Source organism: Phragmites australis, chromosome 15 (genome assembly GCF_958298935.1).
Source record: "Phragmites australis chromosome 15, lpPhrAust1.1, whole genome shotgun sequence".
NCBI classification, from domain to species: domain Eukaryota; kingdom Viridiplantae; phylum Streptophyta; class Magnoliopsida; order Poales; family Poaceae; genus Phragmites; species Phragmites australis.
The window spans coordinates 21,346,966-21,371,512 of NC_084935.1; the positions used below are offsets into that span (position 1 = coordinate 21,346,966).

The following is a 24,547-nucleotide window of genomic DNA, read 5'->3' on the forward strand; positions in this document are numbered from 1 at the left end:
AATCGCGGTCTGACCACCAACACACAGAGGCTCGGGTTAAGTAGATCGATCACTTTCTTTTGCTCTCTCTCCCTCACGTGCACTCTCACTCACTCCCACCGTGCTCCCTCTCTCTCCCTCATTTTTTTCCCAACCGGTCACAAGAGAAGGAGAGAGGAAGAGGAGAGGAGAGGCAAGGGGAGGCCAAGGAGGAGGTCTCCGTCGAGCTCCACAACCAGAGATGGTCTTCCCCGTTAAGCCTGAGCTCCTCGGCAATATCTTCCTCCTCCTCAAGCCGTCCAAACCTCCTCGACGGTGATTTTGAGCTCTGGCCACCAAGCTCAACAAAGGCCTCTAGCACCATTAGAGGCAATAGCCGAGTCTCGATCGTTTTTGGCGTGTGCCTGTTATCCTATGTGGTAGAGGAAGTCAAGATAATGTTTTAGGTCCAAAGTCCCCACCCAAAAGCCACCGGAATCATCGCCGGTGAGCTCACCAAGTTCTCTCAGTCGTGCACAGTGGTTTGACCACATTTTATAGCAATCTGACCGCCGTTCCAGGAGTCGGACCGCCCCCCCCCCTCCGGGTCGGTTTGACCGCCAGATCCCAAATCTCTCTACACTCCGGTGGTTTGACCGCGTTTTCCCACGGTCTGACCGCTACTCCCGGTGGTCTGACCGCCCATGTTGGTGGACTGATCGCGGTCAACTTAGACAGTACCGTTTCAGCGCAGTTCACTGTTTGCTAAAACTTATAAAATTCATAATAAATTACGTGCACCTCCAAAAATTATGAAACTAATTTTGTTGGTTTCATAATACCATAATCTACCTATTAAAAATATCCCCAGCCATGAAATAATTAATTAACTTTCTGAGATAAATTAATTAGGTTGAGGCTTCATTAATTCACTGTTAATTCTTTACAAGTCCAAAAATTGTCAAACCAATTTTGCTAGTATTCTTATAACTTGTTCTAGCTAGAAAAAATATTTTCATACATTATGAAGCATAGTTTATGGCATTTCATCACATATATAGTGTAGCATGCATTGTTGCACTTCATTCATTCTCGTCATTGCATGCGTTCTTATTTAGTAAATGAAGAACTGGAGCGTGACGCGATCGTGGTCAAAGGCGACACCAACCTCCCCGAGTTCTATGAGTGTTGTGCGGGGAGTATTAGGCAGCCACCAGAGCAGCAAGGCAAACATCTAAGCATATTGCACCCTTCGAATTGAAGTGTGGAGTCTAAAATTGATAAGATATGCTCTATGTATGTTTGCATGTATAGCGAGTCAATGTCAGGTTTATGTGGGTAGAACCTATTTTGATTGCATTACCTCTACCTTAAAGTGTATTATCACCCCGATAAGGCAAATGTGGTCACCGATGCACTGAGTTGAAAGGCTCGATGCAATTATCTTTCGGTCAAGCCCGGAAATACCACATTTTGTGATGATTTCTGTTGGCTTGGATTCAAGATGGTTCCGGAGGGATTTCTTGCAAACTTAGAGATCAAATCCACCCTCTTGGATGAGATCAAAGTAGCATAGAAGGATGAAAAGGGCATGGTCTGAATCCGAGGAAAAATGAAGGGCAAGGCGATCTGTTTTTCTGAGGATGATCAAGGTGTATTGTGGTTTGGGACCTGGCTAGTGGTTCTAAAAGTTGAGGCATTGAGGAAGAGAATTCTGGATGAAGCGCATGATTCTTTGCTATCCATCCATCCTGGGAGCACAAAAATGTACCAAGACCACAAACCTAGATTTTGGTGAACTCGCATGAAGCGAGAAATCTCTCAATATGTTACTAAGTGTGATATCTGCCAAATTCTGAAGGCCGAGCACCTTAAACCGGCCGGTACGCTCCAACCTTTGCCCATTCTCTCCTGGAAGTGGGAGGAGGTCGGCATGGATTTCATTATCTGGTTGCCTAGGACTATTCAGGGGTATGACTTGATGTGTGTCATCGTTGACCGACTCACAAAATCAGCACATTTCCTCCCTGTTAAGACTCGATACAGTGCTAATGACTATGCAGAGTTGTACCTCACCAGAATTGTTTGCCTTCATGGGATCCTGAAGAAGATCGTCTCTGATCGAGGCACTCAGTTCACTTCTCATGTCTGAAAGAGCCTTCATGAGGATATGGGAAGTGAGCTCTTCCATAGTACTACGTATCATCCTTAGACCGATGGTCAAACTGAGAGGGTGAATCAAATCTTGGAAGACATACTCTAAGGTTGTGTTCTCACATATGGGAAGAAGTGGGAAATTTGCTTGCCATCCGCCGAGTTCTCCTATAACAACAATTATCAGTCGAGCATTGAAATGTCATTGTCTGAAGCTCTCTATGGCCGAAGGTGTCGAATGCCATTGAATTGGTTCGAATCCAGCGAAAGGGCTTTTCTGGGCTCGGATTTGGTCAAAGAGGCAGAAGAGCATATTTTGACTATTCAGAAGTGTCTTCTCATGGCTCAATCACGATAGAAGAGCTATGCGGATCGCCGCCGGAGAGAAGTTGTGTACGAGATTGGAGATTTTGTGTATCTCAAGGTTTCTCCTCTCAAAGGAGTTCTACGCTTTCAAGTCAGAGGGAAGCTAGCACCTCGATATGTGGGACCATTCCAAATTGTTGCCCGGTGTAGAGAGGTGGACTACCAATTGGAATCACCTCCGTGCCTCTCTGCCGTGCATAATGTGTTCCACATATCACAATTGAAGAAATGCCTTCAAGTCCCCACCGAGGTCATTGAAATCTCAAATCAAGAGTTGCAACCCGATCTAACATATTGCGAGCGACCCATCCGAATTTTGGATGAAGCAGAACGCAAGACTCGACGTCGCTCAACTAAATTTCTCAAGGTTCAGTGGAGCAGCCACACCGAGGACGAAGCGATGTGGGAGCAGGAGGATAGAATCCGCTCCAAGTATCCTGAACTTCTTGGGACTTTATAAATGATGTTGTAATTTGGCACAATAGAATGTCTCCCATGTATATGGTTCACTGTCACGCTTATTGGAAATGTCGTTCCCAAAGAAATCTGAGTCAAAACCCTTTGAACTAGAAGCAAGCCGAGATTATCTTTGCTCTCTGTTGGCTCACAGTCTGACCGGTACCTCTGCCGGTCTGACCGTTGGTAGGTGGTCTGACCGCCAAGTGACTTGCATTCTAACCGTCAGAGCTCAAAACTCTCTGTATAGATTTCGGTCTAACCGTGGAACCCATGGTCCAACCGAGACGCGGTCTGACCGGAACCATCTTGGTCGGACCGCCAATTCACAGAGGGTCCCATGGCTATCGGTTCGTCTCGGCGGCAATGATCAACGTGATTCTTTTTCCATTTGTGGAAGGTTTCTTTCCGCCTTGTCGCTATCGCCTTCTCCCTAAGTCTACCGAATCTCGGGACGAGATTCTCCTTAAGGGGGCAGGGGAGGTTTGTCATATCCCAAAAATGCTAATTTCGTAATTAAGCATGTGTAATTGTTATCGCATCTACTTACACGTGTTTGTCTATCAAAGACTAGTTAAACATGTTTAAAATACCTTAGAGATGGTTTAGAGCGCTTTGGAGAATCCCTAAATACCTTGGAGAAGGAAAAGAATAGTAGGAGGTTGATGAGGGGAGAATTAGAAAAATTTCAGCAAAAGAACCCCCTTACGATCTGACCGGGGTCACCCGTAGTCTGACCGCTAGGTACGCTACCACGTGGATTTCCCGTGGTTCGATCGGAGCCAGTCACGGTCTGACTGCTAGCACACAAAGGCTCAGGTTAAGTAGATCGATCACTTTCTTGTGCTCTCTCTCCCTCACGTGCACTCTCTCTCACTCTCACTCCCTCTCTCTCCCTCATTTTTTCCAACCGGTCACAAGAGAAGGAGACAGGAAGAGGAGAGGAGAGGCAAGGGGAGGCCAACGAGGAGGTCTCCGGCGAGCTCCCCCACCGGAGGTGGTCTTCCCCGTCGAGCCTGAGCTCCTCGACAACGTCTTCTTCCTCCTCAATCCGTCCACCACCTCCCCGATGATGATTTCGAGCTCCGGCCATTCCCCAACCTCCACGACCAGACCACGGGATTGCTAGAGCATGGTGAGCACCCTAAACCCCCTCCCATTCCCTCCTTGTGGCTAGATTGATCGGATTTGAGCTCACCAAGCTCAACAATGGCCTCTACCAACATTAGAGGCAATAGCCGAGTCTCGGTCGTTTTTGGTGTGTGCTTGTTATCCTACGCTGTAGAGGAAGTAAAGATGATGCTTTAGGTCCAAAATCCCCACTCTAAAGCCACCAGAATCATCGCTAGTGAGCTCACCAAGTTCCCCAGCCATGCATAGCGATCTGACCGCCGTTCGAGGAGTTGGACCGCCTCTTGGGCCGGTCTGACTACTAGATCCCAAATCTCTCTACACGCTGGTGGTCTGATTCTGTTTTTCCATGGTCTGACCGCTACTCCCGGCGGTCTGACTGCCATGTTGGCGGTCTGACCGCGATCAACTCAGACAGTACCGTTTCAGCGCAGTTCACTGTTTGCTGAAATTTGTAAAATTCATAATAAATTATCTGCAGGTCCAAATATTATGAAACCAATTTTTTTGGTTTTATAATACCATAATCTACCTATTAAAAATATCTCCAGCCATGAAATAATTAATTAAATTTCTGAGATAAATTAATTAGGTTGAGGCTTCATTAATTCACCGTTAATTCTTTACAATTCTGAAAAATTGTGAAACCAATTTTGCTAGTCTTCATATAACTTGTTCTAGCTAGAAAAAATATTTTCATGCATTATGAAGCATATTTTATGGCATTTTATCACATATATATTGTAACCTGCATTGTTGCACTTCATTCATGCTCATTATTGCATGCGTTCTTCTTTAGTAAATGAAGAATCAGAGCGTGGCGTGATCGTAGTTGAAGCCGACGCCAACCTCCCGAAGTTCTATGAGTATTGTGCGGGGAGTATCAGGTAACCATCAGAGCAGTATGGCAAGCATCTAAACATATTGCACCCTTCGAATTGAAGTGTGGAGTCTAAAATTGATAAGATATGCTCTATATATGTTTGCATGTGTAACGAGTCAATGTCGGGTTTATGTGAGTAGAACCTATATTGGTTGCATTACCTCTACCTTGAGTTGTTGAATATCCACATCCTTGTAGCTTTGGCGATATCGTTGATATCTAATTTGCAAGGTCATTTGAAATGCTTAGCAATGCATAGGTCACTGGTAGAAGTCGAGTGGTGGAGTGTTCCATCGCTCGCGAGCTATAGGTTTAATTACGGTTCACTCTGATAATATTGATGATGTTAGTTGGGTGAGTTGTGAGAATGAGACGAGATGCGGATGGTGTTAGGAGTGTCTTCTGCCCTGGAGGAGTTCCTCGGGTAGTTAGGGAGAGGAGCCCGGGCACCATAGACCACTTTGCATCATTTAAGCACCGTCTATTGGTGTCATTGGCTTTAGCACTTTCCGTACTTACTACATGTCGCATTATGGGAACGACAAGCCGGATACCTTTGTAGCTATGACCTTTTGGCGTGCGAGTCGATGGTGTGAGTGGACGGACTTGTAGGGGTATCTAGTTTGCTTCGGGATTAGTTCTGGATGACCCCTGCACCTATCGGCGCATGAGCAAATGATTGGGGCTTACTGGGAAAGGTTGACTCGAGTACCCTTGCATGAGCCTGTGTGGACACGTGAGCCGCATGATCCTTAAGTCGTGTAGGTAAAGGAGTACCCCTACAAGGTGTAAAAATAATTTGAATTGCCGCGCTCTCGGTCATGAGCATGCTTCTGTCCATCCGCATCAGTCGTAGAGTTACGAGTGTGTGACGATGGTATGGATGGTCCATGGGGATATGTTGATGTTGGCTATTGTATTGTTATGCTTCTATTCACATTTATGTGCAAGTTGTTGGTTACAGGGTATGTTGGTTAAGTATAGATGCTCACACATATGTGTCTAGATTGCTTAAGCGTATTAATGTACTTAACCTTGTGATCTTTTTCTTGCTAATGGCTCAATACATGATTCTTGGAGTCTAATTATTTATATGTACACTATATGGATTAAGTCTTGTGAGTAACTTCATACTTAGCTGCTCTACAGATTTTGCAGGTAAGGAAGAAGCGGTGTTTGGGTACTTCACGCCTGCCGAGGGTGGCGGGTATGAGTAGGCAACTACTCGGTGGTCGCGCTTTTAGGGTTAAGTCTAAGGGTATATGGCTTCACCCAACTTTTGTGTTTATAGCTTTTGTTTCTGCTGCATAGTTTTTTTTATGAGTTGATCAATTCTAGTATCTTCCTAGATCTCTTTTGCTGTAAATTGTTAAATTGTTCATGCTTAAGAACTTGTAATATAATTTAATTATTTGCTCTTTATCAAGCTTGGTTGTGATTGCTTATGTTATAAAGGCATGTGTTCCGATCTTAGACACAAAATACGTACTGAGACTACCAGAATGATATTCTGGTTAATCGTTGAAGTCGTGATCATGTAAATGATCGACTTGGTGATTAACTAAAATATTATTTAGACGATTCCTCACAATATTAGATTACTGTCAACTAAAGATCTTCGAAAAGAAATATTTAGTGAAACCTTGTTAAATACCATAGCAACAGATGCATTCTTACTATGAACAATGTTATATAGCGATAGATATTACTCACTAAGAGTGAAGACTTGTACACATAATTTCGCTACTAGGATGAACAATCAATTAAGCAAATCAAATTAACATAGCCATGCTTGCAGGAGAAGTAAATTTGATCACTAATTTACTATGTACAGTAGTTTAACCCAGCCACCCTTTACAGAATTACAATGGACAGTACTCAACTCAAGACTGCACATCTACAGAATGCACACAAGTACTTGCTGACTACTAGCACAAAACAAATCCAACAAACAACCTCCTCACAATATGCATCTCCATTCTGCAGTGTGCTTACTTGGGTCAGAGGAGGACTGGAGCCTAAGGAGGAAGAAGACTAGAAGGAGTGAGAGAGGAGGGGTGGTGTGGACAGCGAGTCAGCGAGGCCGGAGGGTTCAGCGCGAATGGTGAGGCTGAACCGCTAGAGGAGGCTAGATCTGTGGACGACGAGGCACGTGGACGGATTGGGTGGCGGCAGAGCGAACAATGAGTAGGCAAGGCCGGAGGGGTCGGCATGGACAATGAGTCAGCAAGGCCGAGGGGTTGGCGCGGACGGTGAGGCCAGAGGAGGCTGGACCGGTAGAGGAGGCTAGATCTGTACGAGGCGCATGGGCGGACTGGGTGGCAACGGCGTTTCCGACCTTGAGGATTGCGAACGGGCGAATGGTGGTGGAATGAGTGTTAGGTTTAGGTTTTCCTCAGTGGTTGTTTGGTTTGATTGCGGGAGTAGTCGAAACCTCAAGTGCTGGGCTAGGCCTGCGGCCTACAGGCGCGGTCATGCGGGGGATTAGGGGAGGGGAAGGTTGGGTCTGCATTTTACATTTTAGACGACTTGTGAACACCCGTAGATAAAATCAGGAACTCAAGCCTATTCCAACCTATTTTAGATACCCAACCTAAAAGAGTCATACGTGAAAAATAAAATTCAATTCCGAACCCATCTAGTCGAAACCTCAAATGATAGGCTAGGAATGCGGCATACGGGCGCGATCTTGCGGGGGACTGGGAGAGAGGAAGATTGGATCTGCATTTTACATTTTGCGCGACTTATAGACACGCACATGTAAAATGAGGAACTCAAGCTCAATCCGACATATTTTGGTACCAACCTAAAAGACCCATGTGAAAATAAAATTCAAATCCGAACCCATCGAATATAAAATCTACAGTACCCAAATTAACAGGTCTAATTACCACACTGCGCATGATAATGGCTCCACGAGCGGTTTATCTCGGATAGCTACGGAAGAAAATCCACCGTTTGTGCGGCACCGTAAGTATCCTGAACCCGAACGTGGCCTGCGCAGCTGACTTCCTTCCACCTGCGGATTGCCAATCCGTCCCCTCGTCCGCAGGAGCGGCCCCAGCACCTCCCTCCTTCCAAAGAACTCGTCTTTGTCTCCTCCCCTCTACCACCAGTCCACGCGCTCCCTTCCCCCTCTCCCTTCTCCCTCGCACGGCGCTCCTCGCCTCCTCCGGAGCCGCCGCCGTGTCCCACTCCCTCCGTGGAGCTGCCCCAGCAGCATCTGCAGCCGTCCCCGCTCCTCGCGCTCGCCCCGACAGCCGGAGATCCGGGGCTTCCTTGGTAAGTAGCCCTCCCTGGTTCTTGTTCTTGACCAGTCTGGTTGGTCTTCCTGGTTCCCTCCGCTTACAGTTCTTGACTCCTTACCGCGTGTAAGGTGGCTAGGTTGTTTGTGGGAAGGTTCTGATTTGGAGGCATTCGATTGGTTGCGAGCTGCGGGGATGAATACGAGGCCGCTGGTGCTCGTCTTCCTCCTGCTCGTGCTCGTCATCACGTCGCAGTTCGAGTGGAAGCAGCAGATCGGGGACGCCGCCGATGCCGACCCGGTTGCCGCGCGCCGGCGGCAGCAGCTGCTCACCAGGGAGGACGCCGTCAAGGAAAAGGTTCGGGTCAAATCAGCTTGAGATCTTTTTTAGTTGTTCGGTGGGCACACCCAAGATTCATGTGGTCTGCAGGTTAGGCGCATTCTTAATTAAAACATCTGCCATGCTTGTTCCCCTTTTCCCCCTTCTGAGGAAATCTGTTGGCCTATACAGTAATATGTGAACTAAATTTAGGTACATATTGAAATTGGAATCGCCTTTAGAAACTAGCCGAAGTGTGCAGGCTTTGATTGATTTCGGAATGGTTGGTAGGTATATTTAGAACCGGTCAATAGATATTATTGGTCAATTTGCAAGAAGTTGAGTTCTGATTTTTTGTAAGCTAGATGGTAAGTATTAGTTAAGAAGGCTTTTTAGCTGGGTATCTTTTTACATGCGAAGGAATTGAATACATAGAATGGGAAAATCTCCTCCTAAACTCTGGCTTGCTAGCATATATCAAAATTATATCTTGAGGGAAATGCAGGATGCTTGCTTTCATCATATATCACGAACCATATATGTTCTGCAAACGTTTGCAAACCTATTTGTCGAATGTTTTGCAAGCGCGGATCCTAGTCGCTAACAGATATTGCGGTTACAGCCAGTGAGATCATGGAGAGTGACGATTCCATACATTGAAATGACAATTGTATTTTCCGATAATGAATTAATAAGTGTTTAAAAAAGTAACTGGTTAACTACAGAGTTCTTAGCCTGTTTTCGGTTGCAACCAGATGGTAAAGAACCCTAGGGGTGTGTAAGGCCCACTTCAAGTATATTGATGAGTTCAGAAAAAAAAAAAGCTGAAATGAAGGAGCAATCATGCACTTTATCATGAAAAGTGAAGTGCTGTTGTGTTCAAAGCATCACAAGACCATGCATTTCCAATCGAGGTCTGGCTTGTAATGCTATGCATGTTCAGCAGTAATACAAGCTTTTGAGTCCATGCCTGAGTGGAGCTGAAACAGGATAACCTTCGCATAGCAATCGTTTTTGCATATTTTAACCTCAGTGTTAGGACTGAAGCTAACTTTTGAACTAATGGAAACCCTAACATGTTCTCGGAGAATCAGGTCACGTTGCTATTTCCAGTTACTGGTGTAATTAGGCAGTTCCACAACTTCCACTGCCATTCCTCAGCATATGTTATGTAACCCAGATTTTGCACAGATTAGCATGTGCACATATTTTTGCACAGTTTGTACATGGGCATGGCTCAAAAATATATGAGTGAAATCATGAATGCAGAACATCTTGGCGCATGTGGATTTGACAAAAAAAAAAAGCACAAACGTGTCTATCTACTGTATAAAAGAAGACAAGCAATGCATATTTACATTGTAAAAAGATATGTGTGCAAACTTGTCTTGTTCTATAATGCGCATATTAACTTTTTTTTTTGGTGTCTTTTGCTTCTTTTTTATTGTTTGCAACATGCATTTGTTCTAATATGGCCTACATATATGATCTTTTGGGTATTTTTCCGAAGTGCACAATTGTGCATTACAAAATAAGTATAGATGTCGCTATGTTTTGATCTGCTTTTTCTATACATTACTGAAATGTTCGTCAATACTTGTGCAGACACTTTAACTCTGCTTGTCACTTCGGAGTTTGTCCTATATTAATTGGAGGATATCAATAGTGGTAATTGGTAGTCATGTCATTTGAGTAGAATGGTTTGTGGAATCCAAGTAATTCAGGTTCTGATTAGCGAAAAATCTCTAATTTCCTGAATTTTGCAAAAAAAGGCTCTGTGATTTAGCATTTGAGTTAATCACCTTTTATTTCCTTAATATGATGGGCAGATTGAATTAATTTATATCCCAGTTTGATATGGCTAGGGGATCGGTGAGGGAAAGCCAAGATAGATGGAGCGTACTCACCCTCCGAAGAGGCTGAGCAGCCGATTAAGGGAAATTTGGGTTTAACCCTTGATTGAATTGATGATATGCCTAGCATTATATAGCCGACATCCTAACACACGATGCTAACCAACTCTAACAACCAAATATTAGCTAAACAATCTTCTAACCAATTGACTAATCTTGCCAATGAAGAAACCAACAAACTTAATGAAGATAATATGTTGTGGGTGCTGGGTTGCTGGTAGCTAGCCTGCTTGTTGTGGCCTTGGGCTCTTTCTTGCGTCGATGACTCTTGCTAATGAAAGCGTCCACAACACTTCTGCTCTCCTGGCGAAATAGCTCGTCCCGAGCTGGAACTATGGGTGATCGGCAGTGAACTCCAAACAAACTCGACCCAACGGGAGAGACATCCCGAAGGTATTGCATTAAGATCGAGAAAAGGCTCCAAAGGCCGGCTACAACCCGCACGCTATCGCTGAGCGGCCGCGCCACAATCACGGGGAACACACAGCGAGGGACCTTTTTTTGCGAGAACCAGGGTTTGAGCCCTGGTTGGTAGCCTCACATCTGGAGGTCTTACTACCGTGCTATTCGCATGTTCTCGTAGTGACCTCCAACAACATCGTCATCAGGTCGAGGACCACCATGGCGTGAAGTTGTGACTTGTGCGCTTCTTTTGACTACTTCCCCTCGCCATGAAACCCAATGATCGTTGCACCAGAAGGCCATCCTCAGGCGCTCGAAATCCCATATGATCAGCCCAATGTGTGCAGCCAATGTAAGCTGAGAATGGCTTCTTGAGCACCAAACAGGATGACAAAGAAGTCGAGGACGAGTTCGTTGCCGATGGTGATCCGCACGTCTTCGTAGATGCGAACGGAAGCCACTCGATCGCCATTGGTGATGTCAACGCTGAGGCCCAACCGTGTCTAAGGCACTAGGCCGAGCTGCCACGTTGTTGTTTCCGTGAGGAACGAGTGCGTTGAACCTGAGTCGAGGGTGAGCTTGGGGTGGCCACCGAAGTCGACCGTGAGCTGCATCGTGGCGACCAGCTCACCCCTCAGGGTGCAGGCACCACAATTGTTACTATGCTAGATATTTATCTTCTATGTAGGGTAAAAAATAGTTATTCAGTATAAGGACCAGTAATTCGGTCAGGTCCTAGATATTTGTACATTGTGATAACTTGTACATTAAGCTACGTACCACCCTATAAATAGGGGGTCGTGGTCATCTGAAAAGGGGAGGTCACAAGAAGAATACTTAAAGCAACACACAGGACACAGAGGTGCCTAAGCGCTAAACCACGCTATGATACTCCCCCTAGATCGATCCATTTTTCTACTGTCAATATATTTGTGGTTTTCCTTCCTCTCAAACTTCGTCTTCAAACTCGAGTCTCCTCCTTAGACGAAACTCTTGCCGTACTTGCTTGGGCAAGACGATCTCTTGCTTCAACAGCTCGTCATCCATGGGGACTCTAACACAAAAGTGCTAAAGAGGGGTAGGAATTCACCAGAAAAACCACCAATACGCTAGCCGCCATATCCACCGTTGCAACCATGCAACCATATGTGTCGCTGTCTCAGCCATGCATACCGCGTGCACCCTCCAGCCACGCTGTCGTATGGGACTGCGGTCCTCCGGCCTTGATCGACCCAGAACCTTGGGTCGGTACGAAAACTCCAAACGGTACGGAGGCTTTACAACCTCTTCATGACGAAGATCTCGCTGCACCAGGAGAGGCTGCGGCCGAGGTCGCAGCCAAGCAGGCCGCTTTCCAGTGGTTCTAGGTGGTCGAACCCAGGAATGTTTTCGCTTGGACATGGTCCCAGGGTATCTTCTTCGACAGCACCTGGGATGCCACGGGCGAGCCAACATCTTTGGAGAATCTGTCCACCCAGCGTCCTCCTCAGGCCCCTTCGGCGAAAGAGGGTTCTGAGGAGGCGCAAGGATCCGGAGTGCGCAAACCCCGCCAGTGCCCCCAACGCATCTCTCGTGACGCCAACCGCGCACAGTGAACCCCAAGTCCACCTCGTCCAGGGACGCATAGTTGGAGCCACTCCGGCTCCGAAAATTGGTTCACCAGACGACCTCGACGGTCTCCCCAAAGAAAAGGAGGCCCTGGGGAAACTACGGGCTCCATGGCACGCGGTCCTCGACAGCGACCTCAACGTCAACCACAAGCTCCGGTACCCCGGAGGCATACGAGTGCATCCTGCACGGATCAGGGTGCGGTCACAACACCAACGACTGCCAAACCCTCACAACCTTCCAGAAGGAGTACCTTGGAAGACAAGCAGGATACCTGGCCACAGAGGGAACCGGCGAAGGACGGCACAGGGGTCGAAAGCTTGGGGTAAACTCTCAGGCAAATCCCTAGCCCTCCGACCCCGCTCCGTCGTTACCAACTCCGCCATCGACAGTGCAATATCCCAGCGACGAGGACAGAGTAGGAGAATGCCGTCGCTAGGATCTGGACAGATTACCTCCGGAGCCGGGCAACGGCTAAGGGCCGAGGGGGTCGAGGATCACCTCTCTCAACTAGCCTTCGGCTCCACCTCCAACACGATGTTGCCAGGCTCCGAATGGATTACCTTTGGAGCCGGGCAACGGCTCAGGGCCGAGAGGGTCGAGAACCACCTCTCGACTAGCCTTCGGCTCCACCTCCGACACGCCGTCGCCAGGCTCCGGACGGATTACCCCCGGGGCCGGGCAACGGCTAAGGGCCATGGGGATCGAGGACCACCTCTCCCGACTAGCCTTCGGCTCCACCTCCGACACGTAGTTGCCAGGCTCCGGACAAATTACCTCCAGAGTCGGGCAACGGCTAAGGGCCGATGGGGTCGAGGACCACCTCTCCCGACTAGCCTTCGGCTCCACCTCCGACATGCGCCTTCGCCAGGCTCCGGGCGGATTACCTTCGGAGCCGAGCAATGGCTAAAGGACGGGGGAGGGGGGGTCGAGGACCACCTCTCCCGGCCTAGCCGTAGGCTTCGATGCCTTCAAGCCTCATAATAGAGGTCTCATTCTGGCAAAGGTACGCCCACTATTACCTATCGATAGTTTACCTAGCTGATCTATCTTTCGTACAGTAAGATCAAAATATGTTGGAGGCCTCCAATCTTACTGCTGGAAGTTTACTAACAAATAGCCACTAGGTAGAAATGGTAAATCTAGATTATGTCCCTGTTTAGCAGTAAGTAGTAGAACTTAAGTTACATCTTTATTTGACATGAGTTATGAATAGTCATCTGACTTAGCTATGTCTTATACTGCAATTAGCTGTTTATTGCCAACAATAGACTGCAAAACTTAACTAGTACATAACCATGCAAAAACCCACGCCTGCAGCACCCAGAGAGTAGATTATGCCAAGGTGTCCTGGAAGGCATTGCGTAGCTTCGGTAGTGTTGAAGCCACGCCCGGGGGATGTCCTTAGAGGCAGAGATGCGGTGCTCTGAGGAATGCTGTCGCAAGGAATCCTCGTTACACGATATGCCTACACACCGCGTGCACAGTAAGCCTAGGTCACCGCGAAGGCATCAAGCCTAAGTTTCCTGGAAGGCGTTGCATAGTCTTGATAGTGTGTAGATGCTGGTTATCAAGGTACTTGGTAATGTAGTTGCGGCGCCTCTGAAGGATTTCTTCGGGAGGCGTGACACGCCCACGCACCTGTAAGCACTGCTTGCCTAAACCTAAAGTCACCTGAAAAGGTTTCCCGAAAGGTAGGCTTTGCCCTGGTAGGCAGTAGAGCCCACACACCTGTAGCAGCATGCCTAGGTCACCTAAAAGACAGATTATGCTAAGATTTCCTAAAAGGCATTGCATAGCCTCGGTAGTGTGGATGCCACATATCAATGGATGATCTTGATGTGAGGATGCGGTGTTTTGAGGAATGCTGTCGCAAGGAATTCTCATTGCACGACATACTTATATACCGCGAGCACAGCATGCCTAGGTCACCGCGAAGGCATTAAGCTTAGGTTTCCTGGAAGGTATTTCATAGCTTCGGTCGTGTAAATGTCACGCACCAGGGCACACCCTTGGTGTACAGTGTTGCGGTGCACCCGGGGCGTTTCCTTGGGAGCACAACAAGCCTACACACCGCGGGCGTAGCATGCCTAGGTCACCTGGAAGACAAGACTGTCTAGGTTTCCTGAAAGGTATTGCGTAGCTCCGATAGTGTGTAAAGCCTTCGGCATTAATACATGCCAGAGGGGATAGAAAATCTCCGGCAAAAACGGAGAGACTTGCTCTCCGGCAAAAATGGAGAGACCTACAAAACCTCCGGCAAAAACGAAGAGACCTACAAAACCTCCGGCAAAAACGGAGAGGCCTACAAAACCTCCGGCAAAAACGAAGATACTTACAAAACCTCCGGCAAAAACGAAGATACTTACAAAACCTCCGGCAAAAATGGATATGCTTACAAAACCTCCTGCAAAAATGAAGAATCTTATAAAACCTTCGACAAAAACGGAGAATCTTACAAAACCTCCGACAAAGACGGAGAGTCTTACAAAACCTCCGGCAAAAACGGAGTCCTACAAAACCTCCGACAAAAACAGAGAAACTTATAAAATCTTTGTAAAAAACGGAAGGTCCTGCGAAAGCTCCGGCAAAAACGAAGAGTCTTACAAAGCCTTCGGTAAAAATAGAGACACTTTCGAAAGCCTCTGCGAGACGGAGTCTTACAAAAACCTCTGCCAAAACGGAGAGTCCAACTAAACTTTCGGCAAAAACGAAGAATCCTTCGAAACATCCGCAAGACGAAGAGTCTTACCAAACCTCTGCCAAAACGGAGAAAACTTCCAAAACCTCCGCAAGACAGAGAGTCTTAACCCCCCTGGTAAATAGGGATGTCTTCCAAAAAAACCTCCACTAGACGGAGAGGTTCTAAAAAGACCTATCGAACAAAATCCCCTGGCATCTTGAAGGTAAACGCCTCCGTGCCAGAGAAGTGCGAAACCCACTAGCCTCCGAGAGGCACAGCAAACAGATCAAAAGGGTATAAATCCCCCTCCCCGTAGGAAGAGGTATAGTCCACGTGACTCAAACACGTATGGTAAAAGGTAAAGGTATTACCCTACGGTCTCATCTAAGACACAATTCATACGTCATTTATGAAGATCATGCTAATATTAAGCAAAAGTCTACTCTGCGTGGTACGGGAAATAGTATGGAACCCCCAACTATTCATTGCAGAGGCAGCAGCTTTCGGCACGTCGTCGCCAGGCTCTGGACGGATTACCTCCGAAGCCAGGCAACGGCTAGGGCCGAGGTGGTCGATGACCACCTCTCCCGTCTGGCTTTCAGCTTCGCCTCCGACACACTGTTGCCAGGCTCCGAACGGATTATCTCCGGAGCCGGGCAGCGGCTAAGGGCCGAGTGGGTCAAGGACCGCCTCTTCCGTCTAACCTTTGGTTTCGCCTCCAACATACCGTCGTCAGGCTTCGGACGGATCACCTCTGAAGCCAGGTAGCGGCTAAGGGTCGAGAGGGTCGAGGATCACCTCTCCCGCCTAGCTTTCGGCTTCGCCTCTGACACGCCGTCATCAGACTTTGGATGGGTTTCCTCTGGAGTCGGGCAGTGGCTAAGAACCCGAAGGGTAGTGGATCACCTCCGGAGCTTGCCCTCAAAGGTTCTAGATGGACTTCGTTAGTTCGGAAATCTAGAACAAAATTGGAAGAAGGCCTTAACAACACCGAACCCGAGTACGCGATGACCGGGAACAACAAGGTCGCCACTGCTTCGTCCGACCCTCCTTAGTTACCCTACGTGTTTACCATTACCAGATTCTCGAGGCCATCTCTCCACAGAAAGGAACAAAGCCGGCTATGATCTATGCGAAGGCTCGGTACCTCGGTCATCCGAAATACTAGCCATCGCCTACAAAGAGGACGAAGAAGCGTGACACGAAGGCACACAGACATGCTGTCACCTGCTCGAAGGATCCCCTTACACTTCGACCCAAAAAGAGATACAATCGCCCTCAAAGGTCTAAATTATATTATTAAACAAATCGTGCATCCGGAGGACGCGTACAAAGAAGCAACAGTACAAAGGACGCTACGGAGGAGACAGACCTTGAAAGAGCAAACCGGAGGAAGAAAGAGTACAAGGTAGCAAAGGCAACTATGGCCCGCAGTAGGGTGATAGTTGAACGGTAAGACAAGGATGTCCACAAAGCACCCCCAAAGGCCGCCTTCGCCTCCTACGGATCCCAGCAGGGGCCGCGCATGGAGCGGCATATACACCTCATTCGCGGTTTGTCGCCGCGGAAGCTGATACAATAGCCAGCCCCCGAGCTGTTGGAAGATGAAGAAGAAACCGAAGGAGCCACCGTCGGGGCCTCCTCCCCCTTCTTCCCAGCCTCCTCCCTCGCCGCCGAAGCCCGCTCCTCGTCTCTCTCCCTCCCCAAGAGATCCTAGTCGATCTCCTCATCATCGTCGAAAATATCGATGATCTCGATAGGCGTGGTCTCCCGAACCGGGGGTTGAGCAGGGGCGGCAGGCAGCTGTCCACCCTGCAAGAAGGAAAGCCGGACGACCACTGGTGCCACCGTCGGTGGCCGAGACGGCCCAGCCCCAGTAGAAGTAATCAAGATCATTGACATTTCCGAAGAGGATGAGGAGGAAGGCAATGCTATGTTCAAAGTCAAGGTTGAGTGCTCGCTCGTGGTGCAGTGGTAAATCCAGCCGGGTGACCCCAGCTTTATATCCAAGCCAAGCAGCCACGTACGCCTAGGAGATGAAGCGGAACCAACGCGGTGTTGCTCCATGGCGTCCCTCATTAATCTCTGGGGTCCCGTGGGTATATCCTGGTTGTTCCACCGACAGATGGCAACATCCCACGCTAACGTCTCGTTTTCTTGCACGAACGTCCCGTTAAGTTAATGATCTAGACTCCTTTCGGCGCATGCTAGGGACGTAGGCACAAGACCCTAAACGAACTCACGCATTATCCAGTTAGAACGCGCCAGTGACACATCCCATCCTACGGTCCTCAAACAGGCAAACGTGGGGAGTCCCTCGATTTCACACGTAATCTCCCACTTTGACAAACTCAAATGGCAAGAACTATCACTAAAGAAGTTCAAAGAATCTAAATCGGCCTCAGCACGGACCCCAGAGTGCATCACCTCCACTGATGCCCCTCCGGCCTTGGGTCCCGATACCGCATACACTAACTCCGACAGGCTTTGGAGCATGCCTCCTCCATCAACACCTCTTCAGTCTTCGACTTCGACGCCGGCCACACCTCCGACTTCGGCATAAACCCCGGGGCGTGTCGTCCCCACCAATGCACCATCAGCCTTGAGCTTCGCCATCAACGCCCACGGTTCTCGTCGAAAATCTTCTCAGGGACAGGATATTTCCTTCGGGCATTCTTATTACTATACCAGGTTGAAGTTGGTTTACCTCTACATCCTCTCACCCCTCTGAACATTAGGGAAAGAGAATGAGGGGTATTGTTGGGGGAAAATAAACCAGCCTGAGGACAATGGTTGAAGATCGCTATCGAATGTCCCTTCAGGCCCTTCAGTCTCCAGACCTTCGGTAGAAGGCCTGCCTTCCGGAGGTTGCGGGCCACTTCTCCGATACGTACGTGGCCTTCTGAAGACTCGAAGCTACAGCAAGCCCCTCCGAAACCTTTAGTCTCCAGACTCTCAGCAGGAGGCATAGCCCCTAGGGGCTGCGGACCCCTTTGGACCACCCCTCCGGTGCCCGTGCGGCCTTCCGAAGTCTAAAGGTGCAGCCGGTCTTCAGAGATAATATCAGGGAAGAAAGTACACTCCCTGCAGCCAACCTGATGCGAGGTGACGGACGATTAATGCTGGTGCAAGTGGTGCTTATCCTGACACCTCAGTACGATAAATATTATCCTGACACCCCTGATAGCGTGGCGTCGGATCGCAATTGGCGACCGGCTCACCCCTTAGGGTGTATACACCACAATAGTTACTATGATAGATATTTATCTTTTATGTAGGGTAAAAAGTAGTTATTCAGAATAAGGTCCAGTAATTCGGTCAGGTCTTAGATATTTGTACATCGTAATAACTTGTACACTAAGTTACATATCATCCTATAAATAGGGGGTCATGGTCATCTGGAAAGGGGAGGTCACAAAGAGAGCGCTGAAGGCAACACACAGGACACATAGGTGTCTAAACACTAAACCACGCTGTGGTACTTCCCCTCAGATCAATCCATTTTTCTACTATCAATATATTTATGGTGTTCCTTTCTCTCAAACTTCGTCTCCAAATTTGAGTCTCCTTTTTAGAAGAAACTCTTGACGTACTTGCTGGGGCAAGACGATCTCTTGCTCTAACAGTATCTTTGACCACTAGTTTTTATTGTAATATATTTACAAAGTATAGAAAAATATAAAATTATGAAACTACTATTTCAATTTGAATATGAAGGCGGCATTGATGATCAAAATTTAGATACTTGAACTACACACAACCTAAAATGTCTTTTACTTGTGTCGGGAGGTAGTATCATGTACTTCAACCCTAATATAATTATAAAATCATACCTTTTTAATTTTTTAATAAAAAACTGTTCTCACTAAATATCCTATGTTATTTATGCAAATTATAATAAACATGAACAAAATAAAAAGTAAAATAGTGCAATTAATTGGACATATTAAGTAACTGTTTATAATAAACCACCAGAGTCGTTAGAATGGGGTAGCATCATACGAAAAGTTTGGTCACGATCCTGCAATTTTTCGGTAAAATCATAAGATATTAAGATTCTACCAGATTAAGACTCTACCTTAGAATCAGATCAGTTCAATAACTGGTTGTAAAGTCATAAAAGCATAAGATAGGATCAAAATTCTGACAATCTTGTGCTAGAAAACCTACTTCTTTGTCATAGAATGACTCATTACTGATGACCCACGTCCATTTTGGTAGCAAAGTTATGCCCAGTTATTTGGAAATTAATCCTTTGCTTGTCCTTGGTTCATGTTTGCTTCTTGAGGGCATTATTTTGCTAAGCTTCATATCTAGAGATCGCGTTGTTCTCCTCATCCAAGATTTGCATGCTATCTGCAGATAATATTATCTCAGGAAAAAAATATTCAACAGCTTAATCAGCTTATTGAGAGCCTTCAGCGCCAGCTACTACATTGCCGTGGTAGCAACAATACTGTTCATGCCACCACTGTTGCCGCTACAGAAGTAGGTGAAGCCGAGGGACATGAAATCATTGATGATGATAATAGATAATCCCTTCGCAAACGGTTCTTTGATTCTAGTACAGCAGCCAAAGAACAAAGGTTAATCTGCACCGTACTCTGTATGAATACAGAAATTATGAGATGTCTAATGGAGGATTGGGCCATACTTTAATTCACTGTATTGTATACTTGCTGCTACCGACTAGTGGCTTTCACCCCCTATAAGCCTGTAGAAAGTTGTAATTTGTAATATGAGTTTAGGCCACGGCCACTAATTCAATTGTATGTTACCTGGCCATTCTTTGTTCTGATAATGTGTATGATTCTGCCCTCGAAGGCTAAATATTTTATAATCACATTTTTTGTATTCGACCCATGAATGCATAAGCTTCAGTTAGCTTACGAAGCTTTGAAATATTCAGTGAACATTCACTGCAGTGTCGCCTCATTGTGCTTTTTAAAATTCATAAACTTCATTTTGTTGGTTAGGTGCTTGTATCATGTTCAGACTAACACGCCTACCAAAAGTGCTTGTGATGATCAACTTTGCAATCTAAAATGCGGAGTGACTGATTGCAGCTCCACAAGGCAATTGACCTTTTATTCTTACTGTACTTGAATGTGGAGTGTAAAAAATATTTTCGTTTTTCTGCTAATATCCTTTTATGCTGCAGAAAAATGAGGTTTCATTTTTCTCATTTGAGAATTTGAAATTTTAGTGCTCTGCTTTTTGCGGCCTGGAATATTTTATCCATCAGTGATCGGTCCGTCCCCAGTATTGTACTGTGATAGTGCATTTGTTTGTGATATTCTTGTGGTGCATTTATCTTTTAGGCATACCTCTTTCGTGGTGATTAGTTTGTCATTGGTGCTACTCGGTAAAGATGCTTTTAATAAAAGGATTGCGGGAATCATCGGAATCATCCTAACAGCAACTTACTCTTTCTCGGCTAGCGTGGTTGCCCCGTCTTGGCGCTAGGGTTCCCCTTGCGACTTGAGTTGTGCTGGCGACGATCCAAATCGACGCTATGGTTCCTCTAAATCCTAGTCCGTGATTCTGTTGCTGCACACATCCTCTACGGCCGGGTGCTCTAATCCACCTCATAGGTGTTTCCAAGTGTTCACATGTGTTTCCAAAAAAATCATCACCGTCAGTTCAAAAATTACATTATTGCAAACGACTTAATTCATGATTATCACTATAGGTTATAGAGCTTACAATGATTGTACATATTACTACCTGTTCATATAACGAATCAACAGTGATACAAACAATCACTACATGTTCTTGAGTTTATTCTACCGATTTATATACTTATCATTATCTGTTCTAGTTATGAACCGGTAGTGATACTCAATCTAACGCAATATATATCAATAATTTAACTGAGCTTTACATTACTAATCTCCAGAATTAGAACTTTATATCACACAAATCTATAATTAAGTCACTAAATCCATTACTGTAAAAAAAAAAAAAAGACATGCATGCACGGCCACATGCAAACTTTGTCTCCTCCTCTTCCTCCTCATCTGAGCTCGGTCGGGGCCTTTTCGCCTTCGGTTCATCAAGAAAGAAGTCCCGCACACTGTCGTCCTCGAAGGGGGACCCCGTCGATTCGCCGAAGTTGAAGATCTACACCTCGTCCAAGCTCGCATTTGCCTCGTTGTCGGAGGACGCTGCGGGTGTGGGTGGCGTGGCCAGAGAAGGTGGCAGCAGAGGCGGCAGTGGAGTGGCCGGAACGGGCGAAGAATCACACGGATCTATTGCGGTGGAGTGGCCGGAACGGTGACAATGGTGGCGACAATGACGGTGGAGGAGAGAGGGTGAGAGCGAGAGTGAGAGCGATCAAGTGTGAAATATTTAAAGGCGCTGGGGAGAAGCCGAGCAGGCGGGCGTAGGAAATTGTACAATTTTTTATATCACTATTGGTTCGTAAATAGAACATCACTTTCGGTTGTAGTGAAGAACTGGTAGTGATAATCACTATCACTGTGGTTCTTATTGACTCAGCTTTTTATATGCGTCTTGAGCTTAGGAAGTAGGTATGATATATTATCACTGCCGGTAATAACCGGCAGTAAAAAGGGGCTAAAAATGACCATTTTTGTAGTAATATGATCCGCTATGGTCTAAGGACACAGCCTAGCACTGGGCAGATCGGGGCAGGATTTGGTGGTCGGCGGTGAAGGGCGTGTGGCGGCGGTAGTGGGGTGGTCAGGGAGGTCGACTGGAAGGAGTTGATCGGTTAATGAAGAACCTAAAGCTATCACAGGCGAAGAAGAAAGGCATCAAGATCAGTGGGGGAAGCGGGAGTTCGGCGTCCAAGGAGCCACAGGCGATCAGGAAATTGATCTCTGAAAAGCCACTACACCCGGATTCCCTAGTCCAAGCCCTGTCAAAACCATGATAGCCTGCAAGGACCTAGGTGATAACCACTTCCTCTTTACTTCCTCTCAAGAGAGCGGCAAATGGCGAGCCATTGATGATGGTCCATGGATGTTCGGGAAAGATCTCTTGGTCATGATCGACTACGATCCCACCAAGCTGATTGGGGAGATGGAGTTCAACTGGATCCCAGTTTGGGTCAGGGTTTCCAAATTGCCGATTGGCATGATGACTAGGGAAACGAAAAGGCAATAGGTGACAGGATGGGTTAAACCATGCATAAATGTCATGGCGGATGACGATGGTTCGGCGGTGGGAAAATTTCTTAGAATAATCAAAGTTCGCATTGATATCAGACTACACTTGATGCGTGGTGTCACTCTGCTGGCGGGTGATGATGAGAGGGAACTGTGGTGCCCGGTGACTTGTGAATTCCTACCGGACTTCTGTGCTATATCTGTGGGATGCTGGGACATGTTGAAGATTATTAATTGCAGTATGCGCCGAGGGGGAGTAACGGAGAGGCAGTATGTCCCGGCGAAAAAGAAGGGCGATGATGATGGGAGAGGAAGGAGCAGCACAGGAGGCAGTGGTGGTAGCTTTTGGAGAACTAACAGCTGATGAAGCCGGGGCTCCTACTTCCTTGACAGGTGGAGAGGTGGTGGCTTTCAGACGAAACTGGCGCAAGGGTGAAGAGGAGGAGGTGATGAGCCCACCCAAGCTGTTGGCGCCAGGGCGTAAGGAAGATGTGAACCAGAAAAAAAGCTGATGTTTCAGGAGGAGAAGAAAGACACTGTGATGAAGGAGAACGAAGACGAAAATGATAAGACACTACTGCAGAACAGGTGATCAGTGCCGGTTCAAAAATGTGATCAGAGTCAGATTGTGAACCGGCATTGATTAATCGACACTAATAGTCAGTGACTATCAGTGCCGGGTATAGAACCAGCACTGAAAATCACTATCAGTATCGATTCTAGGTGAGAACCGGTACTGATAGATGTTTTTCGCCTTTTTTTTAAACGTGGCGGTTGCCTCCAGTATCATGCCATTTTCAAATTTTGGACGTTGTCGGCAATAAACACGCATGCATATCAAGTTTCATCACAGCATATATATACACAAGCACATATAAATTTTATTTATAAAACATCAAGTCTCGTCACAATATATATACACCGCATACTTATCAAGTTTCATTACAATAATCTTATGGAGTTTAAGATTTGTTGTGAATCGATGGTTCTGAACTCTGCCCTTTTTTATGGGTTGAAGGTAACGAGAAAGACGATCCAATTTCATGGAACTCGCCGGTTGGATTGATGATTTTGTCATTGATGAACCCGGCAAGTTATTCTTGAAGTGTGTTGATTTCATGAGGCATGTGACGTTCTTTGGACAGCTCGAGGATCTACAATTTCAAGAATTGAAGAAATCAATACATATGATTTTGGTGTATCGAACCTGAAAATTAGTCATTAATATGTATACCGCCTACCTCAGGATCGAATCCTCTGTGTTGAAGCTGTGCATGAATTCCATTACATAAAAACCACATAAATTATTACCCGAACCCTGCTTTCCACAAGGAAAGCCATGTCGGACTGTCCATTCTTTCATGTATGGCCTGTATCTAACGCTCTTCTTGGTGTATCGCGGGTACACTCTGTATGTGTGTAATTATTACCGTAAGTAGACTTAGATTCAATCAATAAAATATTATAATAGCAGTAACAAAATGGTCGGTTTTTACCTTTGTAGAAAGTCAATGACAGGTTAATAGGTTTCTTTTGGATTATTTTGTGAGTAAAAAATAATGATCTTGCTAATATATTACTGGATGACAAGGAGGATCCAGTGAAAACTGTACATAGGTCACCATTAGGTTAGTTGGTCCTAATTTCTAACGATGTATTGCTCAAAAAGAGTAGAAATATGTACCCTCAGTGGTAGGGTAAAAGTATGTATTTCTTCAATTGTAGCTCCAGAAGACACTTCAATACATAGTCCTCGGTTTTTTCTAGATCGGCAGATTTCATCATTGTCGGGTTAACAAGATATGGGTCGATGAATCCCACATGCATGATGCACTCCTTCTTGCATCTTTGTACCTCCATTCTACACAAGGAATAAGTTAAGAGATTCAATACAATGGTACAGAAATATATATTGTGAATTATACGTATACGACACTTATAGAGTCCAACAATTCAAGATAGACACGTCGATGGCATCATGCTGGTACAGTCGATATATTTCCTCGAAGAATATAAAAATACTGCCGTCCCCGTGGAGGAGATCTTGTTCCTTGACTCTAGCCTCCAAACTTTCCCTACCCTCCTTCGACTCATTCATGTACCACGCATGAAATTTTCGAAGTTGATATGTCAGTTTGGCCCACTCATCCGGCGCGACCAACAGTTCGCCCAGCTTAAATTGCCATCTCTCGGCTGCTTTGGGTGCCACGGACTCATTAAAAAATTGCTCTCTTGTCATATTAGTATCCTTAAGGAATCTTTCTAGTTGTTGTTTTTTCTGTACCTGGTCAATAGAA

General features: G+C 46.4%; 1 protein-coding gene across 2 annotated transcripts; it reads left to right on the plus strand.

Moving 5' to 3' along the window:
• The first annotated feature begins 7,945 nt into the window (after positions 1 to 7,945).
• LOC133892483 (uncharacterized) lies at positions 7,946 to 20,019 on the plus strand. 2 transcript variants are annotated; one of them, XM_062333295.1, is made up of 3 exons: positions 7,946 to 8,230; positions 8,325 to 8,550; positions 19,480 to 20,019. In XM_062333295.1, the coding sequence occupies exons 2-3, from the start codon at positions 8,389 to 8,391 to the stop codon at positions 19,651 to 19,653; spliced, it is 336 nt and encodes a 111-aa protein (XP_062189279.1). In that variant the 5' UTR covers positions 7,946 to 8,230; positions 8,325 to 8,388; the 3' UTR covers positions 19,654 to 20,019. The 2 variants fall into 2 exon arrangements, with proteins under 2 accessions (XP_062189279.1, XP_062189278.1); XM_062333294.1 differs by having other exon boundaries at positions 8,094 to 8,230; positions 8,333 to 8,550.
• The last annotated feature ends 4,528 nt before the right edge of the window (positions 20,020 to 24,547 follow it).

Coding starts and splice junctions, on each gene's coding strand:
- LOC133892483 (XM_062333295.1), top strand. CDS start 8,389: ATGAATACGAGGCCGCTGGTGCTCGTCTTCCTCCTGCTCGTGCTCGTC. Junction 8,551..19,479: donor AGGACGCCGTCAAGGAAAAG/GTTCGGGTCAAA, acceptor TGCTATCTGCAG/ATAATATTATCTCAGGAAAA.